At 42.1% G+C, this 16163-nt stretch overlaps 1 protein-coding gene across 1 annotated transcript; it reads right to left on the bottom strand.

The window, feature by feature from the left end:
* Window positions 1–8165: 8165 nt before the first annotated feature.
* LOC101331495 (zinc finger protein 587B-like) lies at window positions 8166–16040 on the bottom strand. The gene is made up of 4 exons (XM_033844802.2): window positions 15784–16040; window positions 15120–15158; window positions 14381–14510; window positions 8166–10344 (listed from the first exon to the last, which is right to left on the bottom strand). The coding sequence occupies exons 2-4, from the start codon at window positions 15150–15152 to the stop codon at window positions 9029–9031; spliced, it is 1479 nt and encodes a 492-aa protein (XP_033700693.1). The 5' UTR covers window positions 15153–15158; window positions 15784–16040; the 3' UTR covers window positions 8166–9028.
* Window positions 16041–16163: the final 123 nt, after the last annotated feature.

Below are 16163 nucleotides of genomic sequence, written 5' to 3'. Positions count from 1 at the left end.
CTCATTTAACTTGAGGGGGTGTGGCAGGGTCTCTCCCATCTCCCAGTGGCCCTTAATCTTGAGCCATTTAGAATAGCTCAGAGACAGTTACCGACTTGGGTTCTTGGAATTTTGCCTTTTTTTTTTTTGGCTGCGTTGGTATTCATTGCTGCATGTGGACTTTTAGTTGCGGTGCGTGGGCTTATTGTGGTGGCTTCTCTTGCTGTGGAGCATGGGCTCTAGGCGCGTAGGCTTCAATAGTTGTGGCTTGTGGGCTCTAGAGCACAGGCTCAGTAGTTGTGACGGACCTAGTTGCTCCACCGCATGTAGGATCTTCCCGGACCAGGGTTGGAACCAATGTCCCCTGCATTGGCAGGTGGATTCTTAGCCACTACGCCATCAGGGAAATCCTTCTTGGACTTCTTTAATCAATAGAAATTGGTTAAGAGGCCAGGGACTTCCCTGATGGTCCAGTGGTTAAGACTCTGAGCTCCCAATGCAGGTGGCCTGGGTTCGACCCCTTGTCAGGGAACTAGATCCCACATGCATACTGCAACTAAGAGTTCACATGCTGCAATAAGACCAGGGGAAACCAAATAAATAAGTAAATAATTTAAAAAATAAAAAGAAATTGATAAGAGGACAGATGAGAAATTTAGGCAAGGCTTTATTGGGACTTGTGCTGCATCAGGAGGGAGCAAAAACAAGTAATAGATGCACTTGCTCTCTCCTCACGAAGAGACAAGCTGGTCTCTTAAATGGGGGGAAGAACAGGAGCGGATTAGTGGGTCTGCCTGCCCCCTTGGTGGTGTTCTGTGCAGGTATCATGCATAGTACACTGCTTTTGCTCCTGGCAGGCAGTCACCTCAAAGGTGGCAGTTGGGTTTTGGCCTTTTCATATCTTATTGTTTATAATTTGCCCCAACTTCTCATGCATATATTTTTAGTCCCTTAGAGTTTCTTTGTATTCTGCTGTTCAAGAAGACGTTTGTCCAGGGGCAAGTACTGCAGTAAAGGGTCTCATGTCTCAGGTCCCAGCCTGTCTCAAGGTGAGGAGCCAATCTTTCATTATTTCACCTGCGGTGGCCTATCAGAACTGGGCAGCTGAGGGCCAGATCCCAGTCTTTCTTTTGTTTTCCTGTTGGATGTTAACGTCCAATCTCAGTAGAAAGGCTTTTGGTCTCTCTAAGGCTGTTGTTGATATAGATTATGCACACATCCATACTTACTATAACGCTTTGAAATTGATGGGGGGTTTTCCCCCTGTATCAGTAGTTTATTCCTTAATATTGATGGGGAGTATTCCATTTATAAATATAACAATTTCTTAACCATTCATCTGTGGATGGATGTTTGTTTTTGTTATCTAGTTGTTGGGTTTGAAGAATAAAGTTCCTGGAAAGTGCCAATACGTACAAATAGTTCAGTGGACACAGGTTTCCATTTCTCTTATAGTTATACTTAGGAAGAAGTGGATGATTAACTTCATTAACTGCCAGTGTTTCCAAATTTATTTTTACTATTTTGCATTCCTACCAGCAATGTGTGAGAGTTCCAATTTTCTTCACATCTTCAACACCTAGATATTTTCAGTCTTTTAATGTTACCATTAAAATGAGTGTGCAGTGGGACCTCACTGTGGTTTTCATTCATATTTCCTTAAATAATAATATTGAATATTTTCATGTGCTTACTTATGATTCATATATCATATTTAGTGAAATGTGTTCAGATGTTTTGCCTATTCTTTTAGTAGTGTTGTTTACCTTATTACATGTTCTGTATACCTGCCTTTTGTCAGATATAGGTTTTTAAAATATTTTTTCTTAGGCCATAGATAGATTTTTTTCCATTTCCTTATCAGTACCTTTTGAACTGTAAGAAATTTAAATTTTATTAAAGTCTAGTTTATCATATTTTTCTTTTATGGTTTGTGTTTTTTTCCTGTGTAAGAAATCTTGGCCTAAAGCAAGAACAAAGAACATTCTTCCTGTTATATTTAAGATGGTATATATTTCTATCTCTTATATTAAGGTTTATGGCCCATTTTGAGTTCACTTGTGAAGATTTTGAAGGAAGGGTTGAGGTTCTTTACTTTTATGTGTGAGGATATCACAGTTTTTCAGAATAATTTGTTGAAAATATTATCCTTTCATTTTTAATTTGGCAACTTTGTTGAAAATAAATTAGTTATATGCATGTGGCTCTATTTCTGGACTCTTCCATTGCTCCATTGTCTATCCTTTCACCAATACCACATGGTCTCATTACTATAGCTTCATAGTGTTTTTTTTTTTTTTCATAGTAAGTTTTGAAATCAGGTCTTTAAAGTCCAAATTTGTTCTATTTAAGAAAATAGAAAGTGCTTTGACTATTATAAGCCTTTTGCATTTCCATATATATTTTGTTTTTTTTTAAAGAGAACATATTATTGTCTTCATAATAAAAAAGATGAAGCTTGGAACTGGATTGCTTGGCCTTGTATATTCTTTTCTCAATTCACATGTGAAGCAAGGAGTGTGGGCTAGTAGCTAAGTGCTTGGACTCTAGAGACACACTGTTTTTCTAATTCGTCTGAGCTGTGCCATTTACCAACTGGCTGACCTTGGTCATGTCCATTCTCCTCAGTACTCAGGATTCACATCTGTAAATGTGGGAAAATGGGACACTGAACTGTACAGCTACGCAGTGCAATGAAGACCCCAACCAGGTGTGAAAGTGAAGAAAAATTCCCTGCAAAGAGAAAAGCATGTATTAACACCCCAAGGTTAGTGAGAGCTTGGCTTGTTGGTATAGAGAGTGAAAGACTGCAAGGCTGGAGCGGGAGACTGGTAGGTAGTGAGATGAGCGGGGTAAGGGCTGCTGCATGTATTTTGGAGTCTATGATGAGAAATTTGGGTTGTATTCTTACTACTCTGGGAAGTTGTGGGGATTTAGCAAGACAAGACACATGATCTGTTGTTTTGTTTTTTTCAATGTCTTATTCCGAAATAACTGTATATTCACAGGAAGTTGCAGATATAGTACAGAGTATCTTTCACTTAGTTTCCTCTGTGGTAGCAACTTATGTAACCTTAATATCAAAACAAGGAATTTGACATTGGTTAAATCCTCGTATCTTTTTCACAGTTCACCGTTTTTACGTGTGTGTGTGTATGTGTGTAGTTCTATGCAGTTTTTTTGTTTTTTTGTTTGTTTTGCGCTACGCGGGCCTCCCGCTGTTGTGGCCTCTCCCGTTGCAGAGCAGAGGCTGCGGATGCGCCAACTCAGTGGCCATGGCTCATGGGTCCAGCCGCTCCGCGGCATGTGGGATCTTCCTGGACCAGGGCACGAACCCGCGTCCCCTGCATCGGCAGGTGGACTCTCAACCACTGCACCACCAGGGAAGCCCCTATGCAGTTTTATCATATGTAGAATCATGTAGGCACAACCACAATCAAGATACAGAATTTTATTGGCAGGAGGCCGAAAGGTTATATGTGGCCCCCAAATGCAGATACTACAAGTCACATAAAGAGAGGGAAGTCTGATATGGAGGAGGATATGCCTGCAGAAGTGAGAAGTATTTAGGGAAATAAAACCAATAGACCTTGAGGGCTAAAATCTTGAAAACAGCATTTGACATGAGCAACCAAGAATTAATATATTGCCAACAGGAATTTTGGTCAGGACCTTATAGTGACCATCCTGAATGGCTGGAGTATTCTTTTTTTAATTAAAAAACCCCTGGACCGCCAGGGAAGTCCCTAGAGTTGGTATTTTAAAGGGAAGGCCAGGGAAAGTTGCCCTTTAACTACATAAGCAAGAGTAGCCCTTAGGCACACTGGATGAAGATAAGAAATCCAGTGGGGTGGCATGAAGCTGAAATGTGTGGGGCAGTAGCCCATCTGTTCTCTGTAAGCACAACAATGAATGTATGCCTTGCACAATTGTCTAGCAAATCCCCTCACGAGGGGATGTCATCAATGTAGCGCCATACTTGGGTGTGTGGGGACAGCTGGATCCAATTAATTTCTTGTGAGTTGAGGTTGTATGTGATGGCTGAACCGTTGTGGTATCCCATGGGCAACTAAGTAAAGGTGTATAGTACTGAGTTCCTATGTAGGCAAAGGAGAGGCTGTAAAAATAGGCACTGGCTAGAATACATGTAAGAGCAAAGTATTGGCCTGTGAAGATTGAATGGCACATTCATTTGAATTATGTGAGGTATGGGACCTCAATGGATGGGATCAATGTAGCTGTAATCCACCATGAGATGCCATTCCTCCTAGGACAATTAACATCTATGGTGGTGTCTCAGATCTAAACAAAATTAGTTACTTCTCACTTTAAGTTAATGAACCTGATCTGTATGTCAAAGATATTCTTTTGATATGTCTTCAACATGATTTCTGGTCATTTTATTTTCTCATTTAATGTGTTATTTTTGTCTATTAATTCCTTTTTTTATTTCGTGTTTAAATTTACTTGGAAAAGTTCGTGTAAATACACGAGGATAAATTTAACACATACACTTTCCTCCCCACCTGTATATGTATGAAACGAATCAATTATGGTTAGGATCCTTTCCGTAACATTTGGATTTGCTTACATACAGTAGCATCTGTTCTCACTCTCCCGATATGACCACCTGACTGTTTGATTCATTCCCATAGTGCTCTTTTAGCCCCTGCCAGATGCCTATATACAGCTGCACGATTGTAGCTCGTGAGATATGCCCTTCAAGATCCTGCCCCAGAACTGTGGACAATAGGCAACTATTTTCTTCCCAAAACATTAGTGCTAATTATATTTATTATTACAGTATGCACCAAATATGGACAATTGGTATGTGACAAAGACAAAAAGATAGACAGACAGAAAGAGTCTTCAACAAATCCTAGTTTATATGCACTGGATAACTTTAGAAATTAGGACCTAAAATCTGCTCCTCTGTTAAATATGGGTGATAATATTGAGAATGTCTAGAGCTAATAGCACTTTAAATTATAACTGTGCTTCCTCTGATTGTTCTAAAATGTACTGAAATTCCCCAATCACTTTACAGAACCCCAATTATTATGAATTATGTTGGATTACTTATGGCTTTTCTGTCAACAAGAACAAAGACACAAAATACTAGAGGATTCATACTGAAAACAGTATGGTTTTGACTCCAAAATAAAATGCTGGAAAACTGCCTCTCAACTTTTAATTTATACTTTTTTTTTTTTTTTTGGCCATACTGAGTAGCATGCGGGATCTTAGTTCACAGACCAGGGATAGAACCCACACCCCCTGAAGCGGAAGTGTGGAGCCCTAACCACTGGACCACCAGAGAATTCCCTAATATGCATTCCTTCTGATCCTTTGTGAGAAAAACATTTTCAAAGTTTGGGGGTTTTTTTCCCTCAAGAACTGCCTGTACTTGAAATATCTTGCCTGCTCTACTTTTGTTTCTTGCATAATTGAAGTAGTGAATTGAATAATTTAACTGAATAAGTGCCATTATTATATCAATAGACTGTCTTTTGTTTCCAATGAAAATTTTGGTTTCAGGGTGTAAGAATGTATCAAAACATCAAAATGTACACCTTAAATACATACAGTTTATATGTTCCGTCAATTATACATTCATGAAACAAATATTCAAAACCTGTCACTTCCTAATAATTTTATTATGTTTTATTATCATCTGTGTCCTACAGGTTATTGTAGCTACTGGAATAGTATGGCAGAGTTAGAATGATGGACCTCTGACAACTTTTCCCAACTCCATGTTCAGTGACATCATGTTGACAGTTTGAAATTGGCCATGGTGGGAGTATTTATATCAGGGAAATTGGAAAACACTACAAACCAGGACTTAACTGTATTATTAAAGCCTAGACTTAAGAATATAGGAACAATGCAGATTAAAATTGTACGTATATGGTGTATGTGGTAATTACATTGTACAGAATGCACAAAAATTGAGGAACAAAAATGAGCGTATTACTTGTTAATGAAAAGGGAAATAGTCACAACATAAAAAAGTAAAATAAGCATAAGATATAAACAGATATTTTACCAAGAAGGTAAACAGATGGCAAATAAACACATGAAAAAAATGCTCAACACCATGAATCCTTAGGGAGATGTAACTAAAACTACTGCTTCCTTACTAAAAGTGTAAATTCAAAAGACTGACCATACCAAGAATTGGCAAGAATGTGGAAGCATTTTACATAAACCTGGTGGGTATACAAAAGCAAACCATAATTTTAGGTCACCATTTGGCAGTTTTGTAAGTTAAACACTCACCTATTTTATGACTCAGGCATTATACTTTGAGTTACTAACACAAGACAAGTGAAAATGCGTACATACATAGAATTACACACAAATGTTCTAGCACCTTTACTCACAATAGCCAAAACTGGAAGTAACCCAAATTCTCTTAACCAGACAAATGAATAAACAAATGGTATAAGTATAGAAAAGATACTACTCAGCAATAAAAAGAATGAACTACTATGGATCATTGAAGAATCTGAAAATAATTATGAACCATGAACGAAACCAGAAAAAAAAAAGTAAACATTTTATGAATAAAACCATATAAAATTCTAGAAAATACAAAATAATCTATTATAAATAAAGGTAAATAAATGATGGCTTGGGGGCCTGGGGAGAAGAGCCTGAGTTAAACTGGGGGTGAGAGACATGTTCATTATTGTGATTATGATGAGGTTTCATGGGTTTATATGTATGTAAAATTTAAATTGTATACTTCAAATAGATACAGTATATTGCATGTTGACTATACCTGAATAAAAATTTACAAAATGGTTCAAAAGAAAAATATAGATATCCCACTCTTTTCAGAAAATCAGGCCTGGCAATCCTATATTGCCTCTCTTTCTAATGACCTTGGAGGAGCAGCCTTGCCTTAGTGGTAGAAAATACTGATGAGTAATAGATTCCTTCCCACCTGAGTTAACAGGAATGTTGGCTGGTCACAGAGCCACACTGTGGACTAAGGCAGCAGTCCCCAACCATTTTGGCACCAGGGACAGGTTTTGTGGAAGACAATTTTTCAGCAGACAGGGGAGGGGATTTGGGCAGTGAGGTGGGGTGTGTGATGGTTCAGGAGGTAACGTGAGCAATGGGGAGCAGCAGATGAAGCTTCACTCACTCGCCCACCACTCAGCTCCTGCTGTGCAGCCCGCTTCCTAGTAGGCCGAGGATCGGTGCCGGTCCGAGGCCAGTGGGTTGGGGACCCTGGACCAAGGGATCTCCTTTCGCTCTATGCTTGTTTCTTTGTGTAGCAATGGCCTTTAGCTGAACATCCAAGAGAGGCTATAGGAATCCAGAAAACCAATAGCTTATTTTCTTTCACAATGACCTCAGCTAAAAAAGATACACTTGCCTGGAGGTTCTGAGAATTTCTGGGCATCTGTGCCCACTGATACTGCACAGTCACAGTCAATTTGTTGATGCAATTTTAGAAGGGGCACACTCCATCTACTCCACTGCACTCTCCTCCGCTCCAGGGTTTCTTTACCAAGATGGTTCCCCCTGGCCCTAGTCTCACAGTGGCATTATCTAGTGAACTCTGGGGATCATGGCATGTGGTTCTTTTGCAGGATAACTGCTGAGCATTATGTGATATTTACTGTGAATAAGAAAAACAATTTGTGTTGTTATCAGAAGCACTGGAGGCTGTCATAACTTCCTGGCTCCTCAGGGTGTTTTCTGAGCCCACAAAAAAACCCTGATACCCAGTCCACAAATTAGGACTCTGAAACCCTGCAGTCTTTCCTAGGAGACCCTGGGTAACAATGTACATTAGGCCAAAACCAGAAAGAGAGCTATATTCTTTATTTTTTTTGCAGTACGCGGGCCTCTCACCGCTGCGGCCTCTCCCGTTGCAGAGCACAGGCTCTAGATGCGCAGGCTCAGCGGCCAAGGCTCACAGGCCCAGCCGCTCCACGGCATGTGGGATCCCCCCGGACCGGGGCACAAACCCACGTCCCCTGCATTGGCAAGCGAACTCCCAACCACTGCATCACCAGGGAAGCCCGAGAGCTATATTCTTAATCATACTGACATGTGAGGCACACAAAGCATGGGACCTACATGAGAGCTGTGCAGTCCTTAATGCTGGTAGAGCCCAGTTGTTTTCAGATCACCTCACACAGTGAATAGAACCCCAAGACCAAAGGTGGCTTAAACATTAATGCCTTTATTATTAAAAAATGCAGAGCAATAGGAGGCATGCAGTTCCCAGCTTTGTGACTCGGAGGCTGGGAAAATCCAAGAGAAGTGTCACCAGAAACTAACGTGTCCCTGAATATGCAGTGCTCCCTGACAAGTCACCAATAGAACTCAGACAGGGTCCACTGGGCCCAGACTAGGTCGGGTCCAGGCCCTACTTTGGAAATGAGAAGGGAATGAGGACCCCATAAGAGCTAAGACTACTCATTGCTTCCCCCGCAAATGGGGATGGGACAGAGGTCAGCTTCCCTGAGTATGTTGGGAGGTAACTTTTGCACACTGTGGACCTCCCAGGTGATAGAGATGAAATGAATTCTCCCATAGATGGCACTGACATAAAGCTGGCAAGGGTCCTGGGCAGGCAAGAAATTATAACACAGTTCCTTAAAGATTATCACATACCTGGGACTTTAGGGAAATCTTCCCACTGCAGACTTTCAGATATATGGGCTTTAATTCAGGCAGATGGCTCCCTCCCAACTTCTCTCCTCCAGTGTAATTATACTAGAACTGTACATCCCAGCATATCTACGGCTTTTCACTAGTCTGAAGGCTCTGGTATTGAATGAGATCAGATTAGCAGCTAACAGATTACCTGCATTCACTGCACTCGTAAAACACCTTCCACTGTGAACTCTCTAATGTTGAATGAGGCTGGAACTTTGGCTAAAGGATTTTCCAGTCTCCACACTCACAAGGCCTTTCTCCAGTGTGAATTCTCAGATAAATGGCAGTTGGGGCATGTTCAACAGCCATTTATGGCATGTTCAACGAAGTTAGATTTGCAGCTAAAAGATTTTCCACATTCTTTTCACTGATGAGGTCGTTCTCCAGTGTGAACTCTCTGGTGGTAAATGAGACTAAACTTTCGGCTAAAAGATTTCCCACATTCATGGCATTCATAAGGCCTTTCTCCAGTATGAATTCTCTGATGTTGAATGAGGATGGATCTTTGACTAAAGGATTTTCCACACTCTCCACAATCATAAGGCCTTTCTCCAGTGTGAACTCTCAGGTGGTTAATGAGGTTAGATTTGCAGCTAAAGGATTTTCCACATTCCTGACACTCATAAGGCTTTTCTCCAGTGTGAACTCTCAGGTGGATAATGAGGTTAGATTTGCAGCTAAATGATTTTCCACACTCCTGACACTCATAAGGCCTTTCTCCTGTGTGGACTTTCCGATGTGAACTGAGGCTGGAGCTTTGCTTAAAGGATTTCCCACACTTACTGCACTCATAAGGTCTTTCTCCAGTATGAAGTCTCCTGTGGTGAATGAGAGTGGAGCTTCGGCTAAAGGATTTTCCACATTCATCACACTGATGAAGCCGTTCTCCAGGGTGACCTCTCTGATGCTGAATGAGGTTGGATCTTTGACTAAAAGATTTTCCATATTCCCTGTATTCATAAAGTTTTTCTCCAGTGTGAGCTTTCTTATGGCTATTGAGGCTGTAGCTTTGGGTAAAGGACTTCCCACATTCATGGCATTTATAAGGCCTTTCTCCAGTGTGAACTTTCTGGTGCTCAATGAGGTTCCATCTTCGGGTACAGGCTTTTCCACATTTGCTGCAATTATAAAGCCCTTCTCTAGTGTGGACTCCTTGGTCCTCAACAAGTGTGTCTATGCAGCTAAAGGCCTTCCTGCCTTCTCCCCAGTTGTGATGCATTTTTCCACTGTGAAAGACAGCCTCACACTCATTATTGTTGTTTGGGTTCTCTTCAGTGTGAGTGACTGGTTGATGGAAAAATCTCGTGCTGGCTAAGAAGTCTTTCCCTATCTCCCTACAGGAAAAGGATTTCCCTGACACATAGGTTGTGTGGCTCTTTATAAACAAGGCTCTGTCCACAGAACTTCTGATGTGTATCTCTCCAATGTGCTGCCCTTGATACTGTTGAAGGTTGGCAGAGAAATAGAATCGATTCCCACAAGTGTATGGTTTCTGCCCAAGATGTGTTCCCTGGTGATCAGGCAAGTGCAAAGTATCTCCCAAGATTGGGCCACACATCTCAAAGGGCTGGGCCTTCTGGGGAGATGAACCTGCCTTGAGAGTCCTGATCTGTGACACTCCATCTACAGAAATGCTCTGTTGAGAAGGTGCTTCCTTATCTTCTACTCCATGCCAACAGCCTGAAAGTAAAGAAGTGATGATGAAGTACATGTTAACCTTATTGAGAGGGGGCAAAATCATCACAAATGTAAATTGACACATCAAAGAATCAGTCCATGAAACTGTTTTCAGGAAAAGGAAGTTGGGGTCGGCTTGAGGAAACAACTGCTGTGCCCTACTGGGTCCCTAAGGTCACAGGATGGTGCAGGCCTCACTAGGCATAGGACAAGAGTAAAGGGTGTGGCCCAGGAGAAATGCCTGTTCTACAGCTTATTCTTCTGTCAACAGCTTTTCTTTTTTTGGCCGTGCCATGCGGCATGCAGTATGTTAGTTCCCCAACCAGGGATCGAACCCGTGACCACTACAGTGGAAGCGTGGAGTCTTAGCCACTGCACTGCCAGGGAAGTCCTGTCAATGGCTTTTAGCAGGATTATATCTGCTGATGACATGTGATGCTGTTCAGAAGTCTTGTTCAGGCCCAAAAATATCTGACTGAAAAAAGGTAACAGGTGTTTAAGGATTATTAGACACGTGCACTCTTTAGGACACTACAAAATGGTAAAGCACTGAGGAGGGAAGAGTGTGAGGAATCAGTGAGGTAAACAGTCCAGAGAGGTGGGGAATAGTCTCAGCTGGAGTCAGAATACAAATGACTAGTATTAGACATGACAAGTCAGCAAAGTGTTAAGAATGGAGAAGGAAAGTTGGAGGTGAAGTGTGGCCACTGGTGATGGCATCACCAAAACAAAATTAAAACAGGACAGGTTCTTGATATGATTGATATGAACCAAGCCCTGAAGTCATGTCCTCCCCCAACTGCCATTTATCGGGATCAGGCCCCATCTGGGCCCATCTTGTGGAGAATGGGATCATATCCATCCTGGGAAGCACAGAGGACTCTTCCTCTAACCCCAGCTGAGCTACTGCATGAGAGATGGATGATACAAATCCTAAGGGAAGGACAGGAGAAGTCAGTATCCAATACTGTCCCAGACAACTCAGACAAAACAGATCACAGGAAAGATATTTCAAATATTACAAGAAGTACCCATGGGCACAGCTAAAGGGAAGGTGGCAGAGTAGTAAAACCAGGTATTTTCCCACCTGGACAGAAACTACAATGGTAGAATCAATCTGATGTAAATACTTTGCAATGCAAAATTGCTTTAATTTAGGTCAACTGCAGCTGTTACTATTACCCTGATACAAAAAAAAAACAGGCAAAGACACTAAAAGAAACCTACAGGGCAATATATTTGATGATTATTTGTGCAAAATTAATCAACAAAATACTAGCAAACTGTATTCAGCAGCATAGTAAAAAGATTATACACCATAAACACCGGGGATTTATTTCTAGAATGCCAGGATGTTTCAACATACAAAATTAATCAGGGTAATATGTCATTTTAACAGTAAGAAAAAAACTTATTATCACCTCAATCAATGTACAAAAACCATCTGACAAAATTTATCACCCTTTTATGACGAAAATACTCAACAAATTATATATAGAAGGTAACTAGCTTAACATAATGGAAGCAAAAAAATTGAAACCCACAGCAAACATTAAACTCAATGGTAAAAGACTGAAAACGATTCCTCCAAGATCACTAACAAGAAAAGAATGCCAGCTTTCACCACTACCATTCAACACAGTATTAGAAATTCTAGACAGAGCAATTAGGCAAGAAAGACAAATAGGCATCCAAAAGAGAAAGGAAGAAGTAAAACTCACTACAGCTCATGACATCTTGAAGATTCCACCATAAAACTGTTAGAATAATTGAAGTTTGCAAAGGAAGAAGATATAAATACAAAATGAAAAAAATCAGTTATATTTCGATACATTAACAATGAACAATCTGAACGGGGAACTAAGAAAACAATTCCACATATAAAAGTACCTGTCAAGGGACTTCCCTGGTGGTGCAGTGGTTAAGAATTCACCTCCCAATGCAGGGGACGTGGGTTGAATCCCTGGTCAGGGAACTAGATCCCATGTGCATGCTGCAACTAAGAGTTCGCACGCCACATCTAAGGAGCCCACCAGCCGCAACTAAGATTTGGCACAACCAAAAAAAAAAAAAAAAAGTACGTGTCAAAAGTATAAAATAATTAGAAATAAACTTAACCAAGGAAGTAAGATTTGTACAGTAAAAAGTACAAAACACAGCTAAAAAAAATTACAGACAATAAATGGAAAGATTTCTATACTCATAGGCTGGAAGACTTAACACTGTGAAGATGTCAATACTCTCCAAGCCATCTACATATTCAATGCAATTCCTATCAAAATTCCCATGATGTTTTCTGCAGTAATAGAAAAATTCATCCTAAAATTCATATGGAATCTCAAGGGACACCAAATTGCCAAAACAATATTGAAAAAGAACAACAAAGGTGGAAGAGTCACAATTCTAAATTTCAAATATTACTGAAAACCTACAGTAACCAAAACAGTGTGATACTGGAATCAAGGCAGACATATAGACCAATAGGATAGAATAAAGAGCTCAGAAATAAACTCTCACATATGCAGTCAAATGATTTTCAACAAGGAGGCCAAGAACATTCAATGGGGAAGGACAGACATTTTAACACATGATGCTGGGAAAACTGAATATACACATGCATAAGAAGGAGGTTGGATGGATACCGAGTACATAAATTAACTAAAAATGCATCAAAGATCTTAAGAGCTACAACTATAAAACTCTTTAAGAAAACATAGTGGAAAAGCTTCATGACACCACATTTGGCAATGATTCCTTGGATACGACAAATTCACAAGGAACGAAAGAAATACAAACTGGATTTCATCAAAATGAAAACCTTTAGTACATCAAAGGATAGTATGAACATAATAAATGGCAACTCATAGAATAGGAGAAAATATCTGCAAATCACCTGTCAGATGAAGGGTTAACATTCAGAATATATAGAGATTCCTAAAACTCAAGAACAAAAAATCCAAGCAACTTGATTCAAAAACTGGCAAAAGACTTGAACAGACATTTCTCCAAAGAAGATATACAAATGGGCAATAAGTGCATGAAAAGATGCTCAACATCACTAGGCTGTCAGGGAAATGCAAATCAAAATACAATGAGATACCACTTGACATTACTTAGGATGGTTATTACTCAAAAAAAACAGAAAAGAAGTGTAGGCAAGCATGGGAGAAATTGGAACCTTTGTGAAGCTGCTATGGAAAACAGTATGGTGATTCTTCAAAAAATTTAAAAAAGAATTATCATAAAATGCAGCAATTCTGATTCTGGGTATATACTCAAAAAGAACTGAAGCAGGGACACTAAAAGATATCTGCACACCCATGTTCATAACATCATAATTCACAAGAGCCAAAGGCAAAATCACCCAACTGTCTACCGATAGAATAATGGGTAAACAAAACGTGGTATATACAATGTTATTCAGTCATAAAAAGGAAGCAAACATACTACAACATAGATGAACCTTTAAGATACTATGCTAAGTAAAGTAGGCCGGACATCAAAGGAGAACTACTGTCTGATTCCACACACATGGGATACTCATAATAGGAAAATTCATATTTACAGAAAGTAGAATGGTGGTTATCAGTAGATGAGGGAAGTTACTGATAAAGTAAAACGAACTTAAGGAAAGGACCTCTCAAGATCATCTGTGTAAGCAGTGACTATATAAGTGACTACACTTCCAGGCACAGTCAGGAACAAATAAATGTGAGGTACAGGAAGGGAGCAATACTAGGGTGCCATGGAACTAGACAGTCACCCAGCGAGAGAGAGGGCATGACAGGTGGGATCCATTAGGCTGACCTAAAGAACAGCGATACCTAATCCTTCCCTGTGAAGCTTCGGGGCAGGAGGTGCTGGAGTGATAAGGATGAGAAGTAGACATGCACTCAGCTCAACCCTTGAACCACAGCACATACCCAGGCAACTGGGAAAGGAAGCAGTACCCATGGTTTAGATGGAGACATACTTGACCCCGGAGAAAAGAGGAAGGCCAAGCCTTGCCCAGGGCATAGGGGCAGGTGTAAGAGCTTACCCAATGAAGATGTAAGTGCAAAATTCTCCAGCATCACATCGTGGTACAGGCATCTCTGAGCCTCATCAAGGAGAGCCCATTCCTCCCAGGAGAAATACAGGGCCACATCCTCAAAGGTCACACTTCCCTGCTAGGACAGAGACAGATGAAATCATCAACAGCCTCACTCCTGAAGACCCACAATCTATCTCCTCACACATCTACCCCATGTCCATCCTCCTCCTAAGATCTCAGAGGAGATCCCAGATCCTGGTGCCATTGGTGTCTGCTGTCTTCTCATACTCCCAGCACTGTGTTCACTCTGCTGTCCACTCTGCAACCACATGGGGCCTGTTAAGACCTAGATGCGTACACCTCCCTCATCTGATCCAGACCTCCCACTGCCTGCAGAACAGACGCCTAACCTCACAGGCAGTCATTCCAAGTCTGACTCTTACTCCCCACACCCAGTTTGTTCTCACCAGAAAGGAAGGAGACCTGCAATTCCCTAAACCAGCTTAGCCTCACCTCCAAGCACTTCCCGTTTTAGTGATAAGCTTCTACATCTCTTTCCATTGGTGGCCTGAAATGGGAACCCCTCCATCAAACCCCTGGACTCAACTCAGGACCCTGAGCTAATGTTCTCTAAGGTCCCCACACACAAAGGTTGGGAAAATGGCACGTGACAAGTCTCATGACACCACAAATTTGGAGAAAATAGGGGTTGGGACCAGTGAGGGAGGACGAAACCGCCACTTACCTGATTAGGTTCCAAAAGCACTTCCGCAGCCATGGAAACCTGTGGGAAGAGGCAGGTCTTAGAGGGATGTGAGCATGGCATCCTACTAGGGGCTCAGGCCTTCCCTGCACCCCTGGGAGTCACCAGAGCCAGGTAATCTCGGACCGACCATCTAACCTCTGTATTGACTCTCAGCAGTTTTGTGTCCTTGGGGAAAAAACCCCAAACGCCCTCTGCCGCAATGTCCTCAGCAGCCCTACAATTTGTGCTTCCACTGAACAGACTCTGGGTATTTTTTCAAACTTAACTTAGATCATGTCCCTTTTACGCAAAAATTTCCATGGCTCCAAGAGCCCTAAGAAGGAAGGTACAACTCCTCAGCCTGTCACTGCAGGTGCGACTCTACCCACACTTTGTTCCCTGCAGAAGCAACACGGACCCCAGTTTTCCCCAATCCTCCCGGCTCAATCTGACCTCCCAGCCTTTGCACCTGCCGGTGCCTCCACCTGTGACCCTCTGCCACGCGCCATCACACCGTCTGTCAGAAACAGGGCCCCACACACGGCCACCTCACCGTCCTGGACACCAGGGCCTGGGCTGCGGGCACGAGAGCAGGCGCCCCGCACTCGGGGCTTTAGTGTCTGGTGGGGCGAGGGCGGTGAGGACCCGCAGAACGAGCGTTTACCTGAGGCGGGTCCCTCGGCGCCGCCGCCGCCACCTGAGCCACAAGCCGGGGCAGAGAGGGGACAGCCGAGCGTCCCGAACGGACCGGGCACCAACGTCTCCAGACCGGCCCCGCAAGCGGCGATGTGCCCGACTATAGAACCGCCTCTAGTCACTGGGGACAAAGCCTCTTCCCGCGCCTCCTCTGTCTGTCTCCCCAATACAGACTCTGCGCTCTGACCCCAAGGACTGCCAAAATGACCGCCACAAAATACAGGAAGTCTCGTCTTCGCCCAGTGCGCCCTCCCGGAAATGCCGAAAGTCTGGATGTTCATTGGGTGTTCTTCGCTGCCGCTCAGCGCATAGCTTTCTGGGTAATGGAGTTCCCGCCGGCACACAGGC

The sequence above is a fragment of the Tursiops truncatus genome, chromosome 19 (assembly GCF_011762595.2).
Source record: "Tursiops truncatus isolate mTurTru1 chromosome 19, mTurTru1.mat.Y, whole genome shotgun sequence".
Lineage (NCBI taxonomy): Eukaryota > Metazoa > Chordata > Mammalia > Artiodactyla > Delphinidae > Tursiops > Tursiops truncatus.
This window is presented reverse-complemented; position numbering and strand designations above follow the sequence as displayed.

What these genes read in the sequence shown, in the direction of transcription:
- LOC101331495 (XM_033844802.2), bottom strand. Translation starts at nt 15,152, where the DNA reads ATGGCTGCGGAAGTGCTTTTGGAACCTAATCAG. An exon ending in TGCTTTTGGAACCTAATCAG is followed by an intron (nt 14,511 to 15,119) that starts GTAAGTGGCGGT and finishes TCTCTGTCCTAG; the next exon opens with CAGGGAAGTGTGACCTTTGA. An exon ending in TGCACTTACATCTTCATTGG is followed by an intron (nt 10,345 to 14,380) that starts GTAAGCTCTTAC and finishes CTTTACTTTCAG; the next exon opens with GCTGTTGGCATGGAGTAGAA.